The 14,031-nt window shown below is 38.2% G+C and overlaps 1 protein-coding gene across 1 annotated transcript; it reads left to right on the top strand.

Moving 5' to 3' along the window:
• The first annotated feature begins 1,484 nt into the window (after positions 1-1,484).
• Positions 1,485-11,768, top strand: PCNXL4 (pecanex-like 4 (Drosophila)). Its single transcript, XM_010085405.1, has 10 exons — positions 1,485-2,209; positions 3,852-4,031; positions 4,123-4,637; positions 5,214-5,314; positions 5,445-5,567; positions 5,816-6,179; positions 8,818-8,921; positions 9,393-10,429; positions 10,986-11,172; positions 11,517-11,768. Exons 1-10 carry the CDS (start codon positions 1,521-1,523, stop codon positions 11,766-11,768), a joined length of 3,552 nt encoding a protein of 1,183 aa, XP_010083707.1. The 5' UTR covers positions 1,485-1,520.
• The last annotated feature ends 2,263 nt before the right edge of the window (positions 11,769-14,031 follow it).

Below are 14,031 nucleotides of genomic sequence, written 5' to 3' on the forward strand. Positions count from 1 at the left end.
ATTCTTAGTTAAAAAAAAAAAATAATTCCACAGGCTGCATGGACAGTAGTACAGCGCCTGTGGGGTCCCGGCTTTCCTTGTGGAGTGTATTGACTTAGTGGACCCTGAATGCAAATTTGCAGTAATAATGCAAGTTCATATGCAAAAATGCATATGAATGGCTTTTAATCGCTCTCATTTTGCACTGTTTCTACCTTAGTTCTGTGGTGACTGGTATCCACCTACAGTCAAGTGATTGATATCTGTTTAAATGTAAGGCGTAACTTGTTCTCAGAAGCGCTTGAAAGCATTTGGTATTGTATAAAGGAGGGATCACAGTAGTTTGGAAACTCCATGGCAGCTGAGTATAATTTTTAATATATCAGCAATGATAGCTAATTGGTATTCATCAGATTATACAGGTCTAGTAGAGGAAAGTCAGAATTTAAGTACTTGCACATCTCCTAATCCACACCAAATCTCTTTTTTTAGAATTAACAGTGTGCTTTCACACTGCATTTTTGTGCTGTTTTTTCACCCTGTTTCTTAGCTTGAGTATCTCTACTTGTCATTCGTGGGTTCTTGCTTTTGTGACTAGTAGCATAAAATGATATTTGAATATCATAGTTACATTCATTATTTCTACATTGCCTGATCCTCTCTAAATGAGTATTCATATCTGATTTGTATTTGATGATTCATTGTAAATGTTTACAGGTATCTTTTTTCCTTTTTTTCAGCTTCCTCCATTGACATACAGAGGAATATATGCCGATTCTTCTACAACTCACAAGTACTGTGTTTATTTTTTTTTTATTTTATATGTTGTAGGAAGCAGAAAGTGAACTATTTATTTTATGTCTTGTGTAGTGCTTAGTACAGTGAGATCTGTTCTGCAGCTTGGCTGTGTAGGGAGGACAGTAAAAATGCTAATGTGGAAAATGGTTTTTAATGCTTCTACTGTTTTGTTTTTTTTTTACAGTTAGTTTATTTCATAAGGCTTTGATTTTTACAGGGACCTCGGTGTGACTCTTATCTTTGCACTTATGTGGCTATTCACTGAAATCACTGACTCTTCTGTTTGGATATGGAGATCTTTAACAGGTTTAATTGGAATTAGAGGTCTGTGGCAAGATGTGATTGGATGGAAAAAAATTTCAGTTTTAGGAAGGTGTTCTGCTGTGGAAATTAGTTGGTTTTATCACCTCCCAGTAACAGATTATATGTTTTATTTGTTGCCTAAAGCTTCAGATCATGAACATACTCTTTTTTTTTTTGTTGTTTTTAAATAGTCTTTTTCTATTTCAGGTGTTTGCTTAGTAGTTGTATTCTGCAAGATTCAGTAGGAATTCTGTACAGATTCATCTGTAAGATGATGTCTACTAACATGTCAGAATTCCACTATAACGTGGTAAATTAAAAAAAGACAAAATAATTCCTTGGTTAAATTCTGAGTTCCAGGTTCAGTAATGTTTCCTTGTTTTTCATTCTGCTCTCTTACAGGAAAAATGATATTCATCCAGCATTCCTGAGTCATAAGAATGGGTCCAGATGTACCTCTGCTGAATGATTACAAACAGGAGTTCTTCTTGAAGCGCTTTCCACAGACTGTGCTGGGAGGTCCCCGGTTTAAATTAGGCTATTGTGCCCCTCCTTACATATACGTGAATCAGATTATCCTTTTCTTGACGCCATGGGTTTTGGGAGGAGTAGGGACACTTTTGTACCAGTTAGGCGTTCTGAAAGACTACTATACCGCGGCACTTTCAGGAGGACTGATGTTTGTTACAGCACTTATTCTTCAGATGACAAATCTATATGCAAAACAGAAAACAGTGACAGTAGAGAGAATGCAAATTCAGAATACCCTAACAGATGAAGATGAGTTTGAATTTTCCAGCTGTGTAGGTTCAGAGACAGTAAAATTTATTATTCCTGGCAAGAAGTATATAATCAACACTGTATTTCATTCGCTTCTGGCAGGGGTATTGTGTGGGTTGGGAACTTGGTATTTGCTGCCAAACAGAATAACCTCGCTATATAGCAACATTGGAGGAACTGTTATGATCTTTGTATTTGGATGGGTGACTATATGTATAGGAGCGTATTCATTAATCATAAATACAGCTACCGAAACAGCTACTTTCCAAGCACTGGATACTTACGAAATCACTGCTCTGATGAGACCTTTCTACATTTTTGTCTTTATTGCAGTGGATCTTGCACACAGGTAAACATAATACAGCATTTAGATAATTAAAGTAATGGTTATTCTATATATTTTTAATGAGAAAGATTAAATGATTATTCAGAGGAAAATTTATTTTGAGATTTTAATCAACTGTAGGAACTCCAAAGAGAGAAGCTGGAAGAGCATGTGATAAAAATTGATGCTCTACACTGTACATAAAAGGTGGTTGTTACATTTTTATAGCATTCTACATAAATTAGGCAGAGCAGTTTCTAAGTAAGGGACAGATAAAGTTATCTTCTAGTGTCAATTTCAGTATCTTTGTACAAGGGCATTTGCATCAAGGTCATTTTAAAGGGTATGTTTTAAAAAAACATGTTCCTGACCTGCAATTGTAGATCTAAACACTGCAAACTCCAGGAGCACTGGATTTATATTCAGATTCCATCCTGGAATATTTTCTAATTTGATCTCTGCAAAGTGATAGCAGAGGGTTGTAAATCACAGGCAACAAAGGACAATCAATTTGGTTTTAATGAATGGATAAGCAAGTGTGAACGTTGCTGTATCTCTGTTATATGGATTCTGAACTGGGATTTTTAAATCCTTTTGTAGTACAAAAGAACTATGGCAGTCTACAAATAGGAGACCTACATTTCCACTTTTTGGAAGAATGTCTTAGCTAAAGTATTTGTAGAATCTCTTAAAGCAAGATGCTTTTAGATTTATTTTATGCATTTTTTCTCCCTGTCAGGTGATATTTCTATCACTTTTCATATGTACATTTTTTTATGGTTGGGGTACTTCAAATGCATTTAAAAAAAAAAAGTGTGTTTGATTTTACTAGTTTTGCACTCGGAGATGTCTCTGTTAATGATTTACCCTAGTTGCCTCTTCAGTTATGATACAGGAATTATAAATGTGGTTTTGGATCCCAAGTTCTTCTGTCTAATTTCCTGGAGAGAAAATTCAGACATTCTTTAAATTCCTGACAAAATTCCTTTGAGGCTTACTGACTTATTTAGTAAGAAGTAGAGAGAAACCAAATATCTTAGCAGTCCACCTTTAAGTTAATTAGGTAGCTGGTGAACTGTGTATGGCTCAGAATTTATGCAGATTTCTAATATAGATCTTTGTGTTTTTACAGGAAGATTTTAATACTTTTATGTAGACAATAACATTTCGTATTCGTAAAGAGAGTTTGTCTCTTGGCGTACAGGCAACATGCCAGTTCTTTCAGTGTTAACGCTTACATCTTGGGTCTTGGACTTGCATAAAGTTTGGCTTTTGTAATTTTGAAAAAAATACTTTGCATTTTTTTCTTAAACGATTGAGGCCTGGACCTTTATTTTTGCACAAGTATTTCATGAGCATATTATCACAATGATATCAAAACAATTAGGATACCTGCCTCACTTGACTCGTCTGTGTAATCTGAAGGCTTCAAATCTTTTGAATGAAAAATTATCCTGTGTTCTGATGTTCTAATTACTGTATTACTACCCCAAGCATAAATTTATGTCCTTATTTTTCTTTTTAAAAGTTACCATTTGAGATGTTGTGGGTAGAACATGCAATGTTTATACTTCTGGATTTGCTGTAGTCGTTAAACAAAAAGTCTTCCCACACATCAGTTATCTTTTCCTTCACAGAAGTCAAATCCATTTCTTCTTTTCTCCAGGTTTGCTGTCAACACACCCATTCTAGAACAGACAAACCAGATTTTGCACATCATATTTCTTTTTCTGCCGTTCTTATGGGCAATGGGAATTCTGCCCCCGCTTGACGCACTTTTTCTATGGGGAATGGAACAACTGTTGGAGTTTGGACTAGGAGGTTCACCTATGTCAAGTAACACAAAGTAAATGTTGTTTATATAGTTGTAAAATATATCGATATTGTTGATAACCTTTTTCTTTTCAAGCAAATCTTTTTTATTTTCTCCTTCACAGGTTATTAGTAATGTTTCTCATTTCTGCTGGAACAGCAATAGCATCGTATTTCATTCCCAGCACTCTCGGTGTGATCCTCTTCATGACTGGATTTGGGTTCATACTGAGTCTTAACCTAAGCGAGATCGGTTTTGCCTTCAAACACACCATGATCAGCCATTTAGTCTCCAGCAAATCTAAAAATATGCACAGAGGTCTTAGGATACAATTTGGGTGGAGGGAACTTATTTTTTATTTGACTGTATTGACGTTTGCTCTCATAGAAGCTAGCCTGCTGCATCAATTTGCAGGCTTTTCATTGTTTTCCAAAGCCAGTCCTCAGGCTATAGCGAGTTACGTTCTGATCGTATTACTTATAATTATGTGGATTCTTAGAGAGATTCAGAGAGTGTACTTGTTTGGAGTCTTCCGAAACCCCTTTTATCCAAAGGATGTCAGGACTGTGACTGTGTTCATGGAGAAGCAAAGAAGGCTAATGAAAGTTGGTGTTGTCAGGAGGATTTTACTAACACTAGGTAGGAATACGCACTGTCTGTTGTTTGTTAGATGATGCTTGTAGGAAGATTGAAACGAGAATAGAATTACTGTATGTGCAAGATTCTATGAATGAACTAAGAAAAACCAAGTAGCTGGGAATATTTGTTGATGTTTTGCTAGGTTATACAGTGAGGTCAAAATTACTGCTTCAGAATATTTAAAGGGATTGGTGATTTTATTTATTTCTTTTTTAGGGGTAAACCTAAAAAGTTGAGCTTTTGAAAAGTCCAGCTCAGAAAGCAAGGCCCTGTAAAGGATTTTGGTTATAACAGCAGTACTCACTTTTGAAAAAATGGCTCTTGGGGAAACAAACAACAAAATAGTAGCAAGTAACAACTAAGCATCAACATAAATGTTTGCCATCTTGGGCCATTTAGTGCAAATACGCTGTTTGATATCCTGAAAGTGTAATACAAAGAGGAGTTGATAATAATGAAGGGAAGAGTTTTTTTTTTTTACACTAAAGTTTCCATTCTGCAATAAGACTGCTTACCTCTGTAGACTTTAATTCTGTTTTTGAAAGGAAATCAATGATTCTTTTATTTCAATTACAGTGTCTCCATTTGCTATGATTGCATTCCTGTCACTAGACCGTTCGCTACAAAATCTTCATTCTGTGTCTGTTTGCATTGGATTCACAAGAATATTTAGGATGGTAATTTGAATTTTAAATATGTTAGCCTAAGAAATTATCTTCTAATTTAAGAATTAAGGTGACTTGGAAGAAATATTCCAGGTCATGAAACCAGAGATACATAAATACATTTTTAAATCTCTTATTTTAGGTCTGGCAGAATACAGAAAATGCCCTACTGGACATAGTTGTTGTGTCAGTAGCACAAATGTTGGTGTTTAATCCGGACCTCTGGTGGAACAGGAGCCTTGATACAGGAATCAGACTCTTGCTGGTAATTGTCATAATGTAAATTTAAGCAGACAGTTGTCACTTAAAGTCTTTGTTACCTTGCACTCCCCTGTGAGAGAATAGGACCTAGCAGACAGAAGCTAAAAAACTGTGTACTAAGATACACACTCTAATACCAGTCAATGATAATCAAGCTTCACTTTCTTAAAATTATTGTAGATAAGGCAGCTTTGGCAGTGCTGAATATGATACAGGATACAAATAACCGTGCTTCTTGTATGTATCTTGCAGGTTGGTATCTTACGGGATCGACTGCTTCAGTTTGTCTCAAAGTTGCAGTTTGCCATAGCTATTCTTTTGACATCATGGACAGAGAAAAAACAGCGTCGGAAATCTACTCCCACCTTAATCACACTCAATGTTGTTTTCTTCCCGATCCTGCTGACCTTCATCGCAATCTCTGCGCTCCTTTCTTCTCCCTTGCTGCCACTCTTCACGCTGCCAGTGTTTTTAATTGGGTTTCCTCGGCCCATCCGAAGCTGGCCAGGACCTGTGGGTGCTGCAGCGTGTGTTTGCTCCGATACCGTGTACTACCAGCAGATGGTTCCAAGTCTGGCTGTTGCTCTGCAGTCTGCACTAGCAGCTGGTAGCCTAGGTAGGTACGCTACCAACACTGTCAAGGAATGTCACTAAATATTTTGGGAAACATGATTTTGCTGGAGAACAGGAGAATCATAGCATCTGATTTAAACCACGTTTCACAGCAAAGGTTACGTCTGATATTCAGAATTGTTCAACTGAAGAAAAAGTTATTCCTTTTACCCTTCTCCTATATCTCTAATTGTTACATTTTTATAAGAAAATAATTCTGGTTTGTTATCTTTAAAATAAGGAGAAACTAAATGGTGATGAAACACTATCAAACCTAATCTTTATACTGAACAAAAAAGGATGGTATGTGTTCATCCCACGTAATTGGAGGCAATAAATTGACAGTAGAGAGAAGGAGGTGTGTCAAACTGCTCTTTCTGTGTGTATCTTCCTCTGCATCAATCCCACTGCTCAGGATCCAGAAGGGGACTTTGCTGATTTTGTGATGTTAATTAGGTATGGTGAATGTGGACTGGATGTTTGTAAAATACATGATGTAGCTTAACGAGCAGTAAACAGTTGAGAACAGAACCAGCTGATAAGACTTAAATGTCCTATCTTGTGCAGGCAGTTAGGGGAGGGTTGTAACACCACTTGTGAAAGCCATCACCATGGGTATTTCATAGAATTGTATCAACAGAGGTGAAGAAATGCAGAGTCTTCTTCCCAGCTGGAGACAGAACAACTGTTAAACTTGCAAGCTTGTTTTCTTGATAAACAGTCTTTGTGTAACCTAAATAATCAAAAGCTCGTTGCCCTTAGACAAGAGGCAAATATTTACATAAGGCTGCTAGGAAATGGCTTATGACTAGAAAAAAATGGACGAATATTTGAAGACAGTGGAAGTTAACCTTAATCACACTTTTCTGAAGGCTATATGCAAGTGCTTTATTAGGAAGCATTTGCTGCACTTTTAGTACTGGTGTAGAGAGAGAGGTATTAAAAAAATAAAACCAGGAAGCTTTTTTCCTCTAAAGAGAGACTTTTCAGTTTGTGTACTGCATCAGCCTATTTATGTTTTTTATATACAATACATACATCGTATAATATATATCTAGCTGTTATGTATCTGTTATATCTATTTTATATCTGTACTTTTTAGATATATATATTTCCCCATTGCCATCATGACTGTGGTGGCATGTATTCCTCAGATTGAATAATTTAAAACACTAGTCTTGAGGGGGAAGAGAGTCTCTTCTTTAATGGGAAAATCTGTAAATGAACGTCTTCAAGCAAGAAAAAATGTGATGGTCTCAGATGAGTTCAAAATGAAGAGGTACCACATTGTGTGTCTCTATTTTAATTTAAAACCATCCTTTTTTTCTGTGTAAAGGAGTTTTAGTAGCTTTAACAGCTAGCAAGAAAAGAATTAAAATCTTTGCAAAATGTTAGCAAGAAAATGCACTTCATTAGCTCAGTGGGATAGAAAAGGTTACTTAAATTTTAACTACAGCTTAATGGTTGGTTTCCCTGATTTCATCTTACAACACTCTCAAACTAAAATTCTGTGTGCAAGTGAGTGGTCACTTGGACATGAGTGACAGCAGAAGCAGGTCATAAACTGGCAGCAAATCTCATGCTTAAGAACCACACCACTGTATTGGAGCAGTTGACAGTTGCTAGGAAGTTTGGCATTGCACTTTTTATTGAACTGGGTAGAAGAGAGAAAAATTACCATTTTTTTGGACATAACTGTCATCTGATTTTTACAGTGAGAGCCAAATTGTGGGAATTTTGAGTACTAATTACTTTGTGTGATCTGAAGTTGTTGAGGACTGGATTTTCAAATTCCAGTTTATTTGGTGTGGCTGTACTTTTGGTGATGTCAAATACATTGGGATCAGATTTATTCCCCCCACACACCCACACAGAGACACACAGGTATTTCAGAAAGACTATAGATGATTCCCACTGTATCTGCTGTTATTGTTCAACATGTAGTCACAAACCTTTAAAGACAAGCAGGTGCTTTTGCTCTGCCTCTCTTTATGTATCTGTGAAATGGGTGTGATAGGTCATTGGTAAGCTGACACTTGAGCAGAATCATTTACACTCTGGATTTTGCATCATAAGGGATATTTTCTAATCATTCTGGAATACAGACAGGTCAATTTAGGAACTGGTAGCGTAAGTAACAAATCCTATTGAGTTAGAATTTTATTTCTTCCATAAAAAATAAACCTCATACTCTGCAGCAAATAGAGCCATTAAGATACTCGTGTGCTGGATGATAATTCTTTAATGTATTCAGCAAAGAATTTTAGATCTCCAGGTGGCATCGTGGGAACTGTGTGTTTGGAAATGCAGGCAAAGATGAGCTTCAGTCATTACAGTTGTGTCTACAAAGGGAATTGAAAGTGGGGTTGCTTAACCCAAAAAAAGTAGTCCTGCAGTTGTGTGAGGGTTTCCCAGTTTTCCACGCCTTTTTCAAAGACAGCACTACAATTTCAAGGTCTAGCTTTACAGGTAGTTCCTTTAAGATTCTAGGGTGCTACTCAGCCATTTTTAACTGATTTTGATGTTAATGCAGAAATACTTTGTGTTTGCAGTTGAATTCCTCAGTTGGCACGTAGAAAATGTTTTCATCCATATACCGCACTAATACCATAGGTTTTGTTTTGGTTTTTTTTCTTGTATAGGTCTCTCTCTACCTGGATCCCATTACTTGTGCCGTTTTCAGGATAGACTGATGTGGATATTGGTGCTAGAAAAAGGCTTCACCTACTGTGGTGTTAACATTAAGGTAACTGCATGCTGAGGATGGACATATTAATGTTGTGAAATCATGCAAACGTTTCGCTGTATAATATTTCAACAATGTCACAAATATACATGATGTTACAGTCAGTTTTTTAAGATCAGTGTTACTGCTTTATTAACTAGTCTTGCATTTGCAGATGACGTGTTTTGCAGATGTGTCACAAGCTAGATGATAAAAAATTTCACAACATCTTTGATAAGCTGGCTAATAAGATCATCTGTATGAGGCAAAGATTTGGTTTTTTAAGACATTGATCCGTGTCTAATATTGTAGTGAGTGCTTTGCTCTTACTATTATCTCTAGTTAGATTTGTAGGTTCAGTTGTGGAAATATTGACAATGGAACGTATCTTTATTTGTTCAGAAAAATTTTATTGCAATAAAACAGCTTGCTACCATTTCAGGCTATGTACTGGTAAAGACTAAAACCAAATTGTTTTCATTTATGCTTTAGGGGCTAGAACTGCAGGAAACATCCTGTCATGCTGCTGAAGCTCACAGAGTTGATGAAATTTTTGAAATGGCCTTCGAACAGCAAGAGCACACAAAGATTCTCTCTCTTAATCACCATTTTGGGCACATTTTGACTCCTTGTACTGTTCTACCTGTGCGGCTGTATTCCGATGCCAGAAATGTGTTATCTGGAATAATTGATTCTCATGAGAATTTAAAGCATCTGAAAGATGATTTCATTAAAGTGCTTGTATGGATGCTAGTCCAGTATTGTTATAAGAAATCAAAAACATGGCAAAGCCTGGGCAGTGCTGACAAGAGCAAAAAAGGATCATTTCCAGAAAATCAGTACAGCGGTGCAGTAGAAAGATCCAGGCCTGTGAAGGAAGAAGATAGCTTTAGTGTTGATACAGTTGAGGACTGGAGTGATGACAGTGAAATTTTTGACGCTGAACCCAGTGGCAGAATGAAAGACAGGAAAGAACCGGGTCAGTTGGGAACTACACCAAAAGTACATCTCTCTATTCCAGGATCTGTAGAAACACAGAGCCAAGGTGTCCCACAAGAAATGTCACCCGAAGATAAATTATACAGGACTGTTGTGCTTGGGCTTCCTGCTGTAGACAAAGGAAAACAGCAAGAAGTTTTACCTCGGGTTGAATTTAGTTGCTCTTACTCAGAGCTATTGCGCATCCCTGAAGAATGGAGAACGGCCCCTCTGCCTACGTCCAAAGTCAGTGAAATGCGGCAGAGGTTTCCAGAGGATTGGTACTACTTCATTTTGAGTCAACTGGACTTCTTTCATCTGAAGGAAAAGCCTTCCAATTTACTTGAAGACCTTATGAAAGATAAAGCTTTGAAAGACTTGTACATCGATGGAGTATTGTCGTGTTGTTTTGGTCTGTTTGGACTGGATAACAGCGTGCCTGTCCCGAGCCACGTGTTCAGAGCGTACACTGGTGGGATTCCGTGGTCTGTTGGTTTGGACTGGCTAACTGGCAAACCAGAGCTATTCCAACTTGCATTAAAGGCATTCAGGTAAAAGAAAAATATTCCCTCTGATTATAAAAATGACATAAAGGGTCCTGTGTTTTGAAAGTAAGTATCACTTCAGTAAGAGTAGTTCATGTTAAAACCATATAATTTAAATATATTTGTAGCTCCTTCCTACACAAATTTTCCCTGTAACCCTGGGCAGTGAAGACTGTGGTTCAGAGATTCCGTCCTTCTTCCCTTCCCCACGGCAGCTGCCTCCTGCACTGGAAATCCACTGTGTTGAGTAGGGAAAAACCAACCCATTTTCCTTGTCCCCATGATCCAAGAGAACTGTGATGGAGTTAGATGTTTGGCACTTTCCATTATCAGGCAGCGGTAACAGTGCTGGAGGTGAATGAAAGATGTTTAAGTTAATGTGTTTTACATCTGGGTGAGCTAAAAGCATACCCAGTGACTCAGCTGACAAGTGATCACTTACAAAATTGCTGGAGCCTAGTAACATTTGATGGTGCCTTCTTGCCTTCTCGAGCCTGAAAGAGGCTTTCTTCCTCCTGTCTTTTGCTGCACTACTTACTGTGTCACTTTTTGTACCTTTCAGATACACTTTTAAACTTATGGTTGACAAAGCAAGCCTGGGTCCAGTTGAGAACTTCAAAGAGCTGGTTAACTATCTGGAAGAATATGAAAACGATTGGTACATCGGATTGGTGTCAGATCTGGAGTGGCAGCAAGCGGTTCTTCAGGAAAAGCCATTCCTTTTTTCACTGGGGCATGACCCAAACATGGTAAGAAGAAAAATTACTAGTAAGCAAGATAGTTTTCTTTTCCACTGCTGTTTTTTTTTTCTTTTTAATTGTGTTCTGAAACATGAAGGCTGTGTACCCAAAGTTTGTTCATGCTAGCCAGGAGCTGACATCGCTGTTGAAAATCCCAGCATGGTGTTCTTCAGATACAGCAATATTTCCTGACTGTCTTCCTCAATGGAAGGATTGAACCAAGGAGAGGTTGAGAGAAAGGGATGATATTTATAGTATGTAGCCTCAAAGCTTCAGGTAGTGCTCTGTAACCAAAATGCTTGTGTATCTTCTCGGAGAATGTGCTGAACATTTTGATCTGTTTGTTCTTGAAGGGAATTTACACCGGGCGAGTCCTCACTCTTCAGGAATTGTTAGTACAAGTGGGAAAACTTAATGAGGAAGCTGTTCGAGGTCAGTGGGCAAATCTGTCCTGGGAGCTGCTGTACGCTACAAATGATGATGAAGAACGCTACAGCATCCAGGCGCACCCAGTTCTTCTGCGAAACCTTACTGTGCAAGCTGCAGACCCACCGCTGGGCTACCCCGTTTATTCATCTGAACTTCTGCATCTGCCTTTGTTCTAGAATGTCAATAGCACTTTTTTAAATTATTACTATTTTGTATTTCCCATCTGCATGTTGGGAATCAAATGTTCATGCTATGTTTATACACTACAAATAAGATTTTTTTTCCTCTCAAAATGGTGTTGGATGGCAGTGCCAAGCCAGCGTAGGTAATTTGCACAGAAATGGTGCTAGCCAGAGCCTTCGGCAGGCAGGAAGTTGGAACTGTTTTCCTGCTGCTGGAACATGTGAGACGCCATTGCCTGTGTGGCTGACAAGCCAGGAGATGCTGAAATTCTCTTCTCCAGTTTAGAGAAGAGCAGCATAATTCTGATCATTAACTATTTTTGGTGCATTCTGATTTTTTAAATTTTTTTTTCTTGGACAGGTGACTTGCACTGACAGTCAGGTTACAGCTCACTGCAGTACCGTCAACCACAGAGTTGGTAACCAAAGTGTACATAGCTATTTATATGAATTTTTTTTTTTATTCTGGCCATTTTGTGTTGAACTGAGTTCAGTTTTTAGCATTTGTTATAACGTGACTTTCACTGATGTTCCTTAGTTGTAGTAAGTTACCAGCTCTGCTTTAACAAAGTAAGTTGTAAGAGACAATTTTTACCCAAGTATTTGTTTTGGGGGCAAAGAGAATTTATATGAAACAGTGCATTCTGCCACATTAATAACCCGTGACCTGCTGGTGAAAGAAGTAAACGTGTAGTTGGGGGAGAGAAGGAATTTAAGTCCAAACAGATTAATTTTATCTCCTTCTTCCAATATCCATGTATTTTTTTATGTGTGTATATATATGTTGTTGTTTGCAACCTATGTCCTAACTAGTCTTCCACAAATACAGTGAGAGCTTGATGATGGGGTAGAGGGCAGAAATCCAGCTGTCTGTGCCAGAAGTAAATTTTATTTTCTAACTTTAGAGGTTAGAACAGAATTTGTCAGTTGATTTGTAACGTTACAGGTCTCCATGAAAACAGGTCTGGGTCATCCCTCCAGGGGTTTGTTTATCCTCTTTGGTACCACCAGTCATCAGCACGTAAATGTGTTTTCTCCGCAGTTACGGTGTAGTTACTGCTGCCACACGCTGAGCAGGGTGTAGGTAATTGTCTTTAACCTGTAGAATCAGTTTAAATCAGATCTGCTCCATGACAGAACTTGTACTGGTTTAGAACACCCAGCATACCCAGCATTGTATAGTGTGGAGCATGGTTATTACTTTTACTCCTCACCTGTAAGACCTTTTCGTATCGGATAAAAATGTTGCCAGGACTGTGCACTGTGCACTTGGCTATTAGCTGTTTATTTTGACCAGTGACCATAAACAATTTTTTAAAAATATGCAAACTGTGTAGTGGAATTCAGAAGGGGTAAGGAAACACCTGTCAGACTCCATGGTGTAATGTTCTAAGGTACAGGATGAAGTTCACACAGAACACTAATGGAAGCAGCTTGGAGAAGGCAATTGTTTGGTGTGCAGGAGGGTAAATAACGAAGTGCTGATGACCTGAAATCACCTCCCGTGTCCACGAACTGTATCTGGAAATAGGGTAATGGAAACTGATCTGTAAGGGGCTTTTAGAGGCACCTATTTCGGCTCCCTCTCAAAAGGAACTACTCCTGGCAAATGTTTAATCTGATTTAAAACTTTCAATAGCAGGAGTATCATGAACTCGTGAAGTAGTTCGCTCCAGTTCTTTGCTGTTCTTGCAGCAGTTGGAAAGTTGATGTTTCTTCCTAAATCTAGTAATTAAACCTCCCTGCCTCACTGTAAGCCTCTTACTACTTGTCTTCTGTATGGTCACAGAAAATTTAAAGACCTTTGGTTTTTTGCTGCAGGAGCAGCAGTCTTTTATTTGAAGATGTCTCTAATTTCTGCCCTCATTCTTTGTCTTCTGTAAACCAAATAAACTAGTTGAGAAAAAACCTGAAGAGAGCTGTGATCCTTTTCTCTTGCTTTCCTCTGTTTCTCTCCATCTGGTCCCCAGCCGCCTGGGAAAGTGATGCTGGTAACTGGCCCTGGTGTTCCAGCAGAGATCCCGATTGGGACCAGATGGAGAAACAGAAGTAATGGATGCGCAGAATTCCTGTTTGTGCACAGGAGTGTCGAGCTGGGCTCTAACGCACTGTAACATCCCGTCCCTGCTATTGCAGCAGCATGTCCTACAGCCCCCGAGTCGTTAAGACACGGAGCCAGTTCACACATTCCAGGATCTTTTGCAACAGCGTGTCCCCGATTCACCTTGTGATTGTCTGTAACCCTCTTTAGATTCTT

This window comes from Pterocles gutturalis, unplaced genomic scaffold (genome assembly GCF_000699245.1).
Source record: "Pterocles gutturalis isolate BGI_N339 unplaced genomic scaffold, ASM69924v1 scaffold3530, whole genome shotgun sequence".
Classification (NCBI taxonomy): domain Eukaryota; kingdom Metazoa; phylum Chordata; class Aves; order Pterocliformes; family Pteroclidae; genus Pterocles; species Pterocles gutturalis.

What these genes read in the sequence shown, in the direction of transcription:
- PCNXL4 (XM_010085405.1), top strand. Translation starts at nt 1,521, where the DNA reads ATGGGTCCAGATGTACCTCTGCTGAATGATTACAAACAGGAGTTCTTC. An exon ending in TCACAAGAATATTTAGGATG is followed by an intron (nt 5,315 to 5,444) that starts GTAATTTGAATT and finishes CTCTTATTTTAG; the next exon opens with GTCTGGCAGAATACAGAAAA. An exon ending in ACTAGCAGCTGGTAGCCTAG is followed by an intron (nt 6,180 to 8,817) that starts GTAGGTACGCTA and finishes TTTCTTGTATAG; the next exon opens with GTCTCTCTCTACCTGGATCC.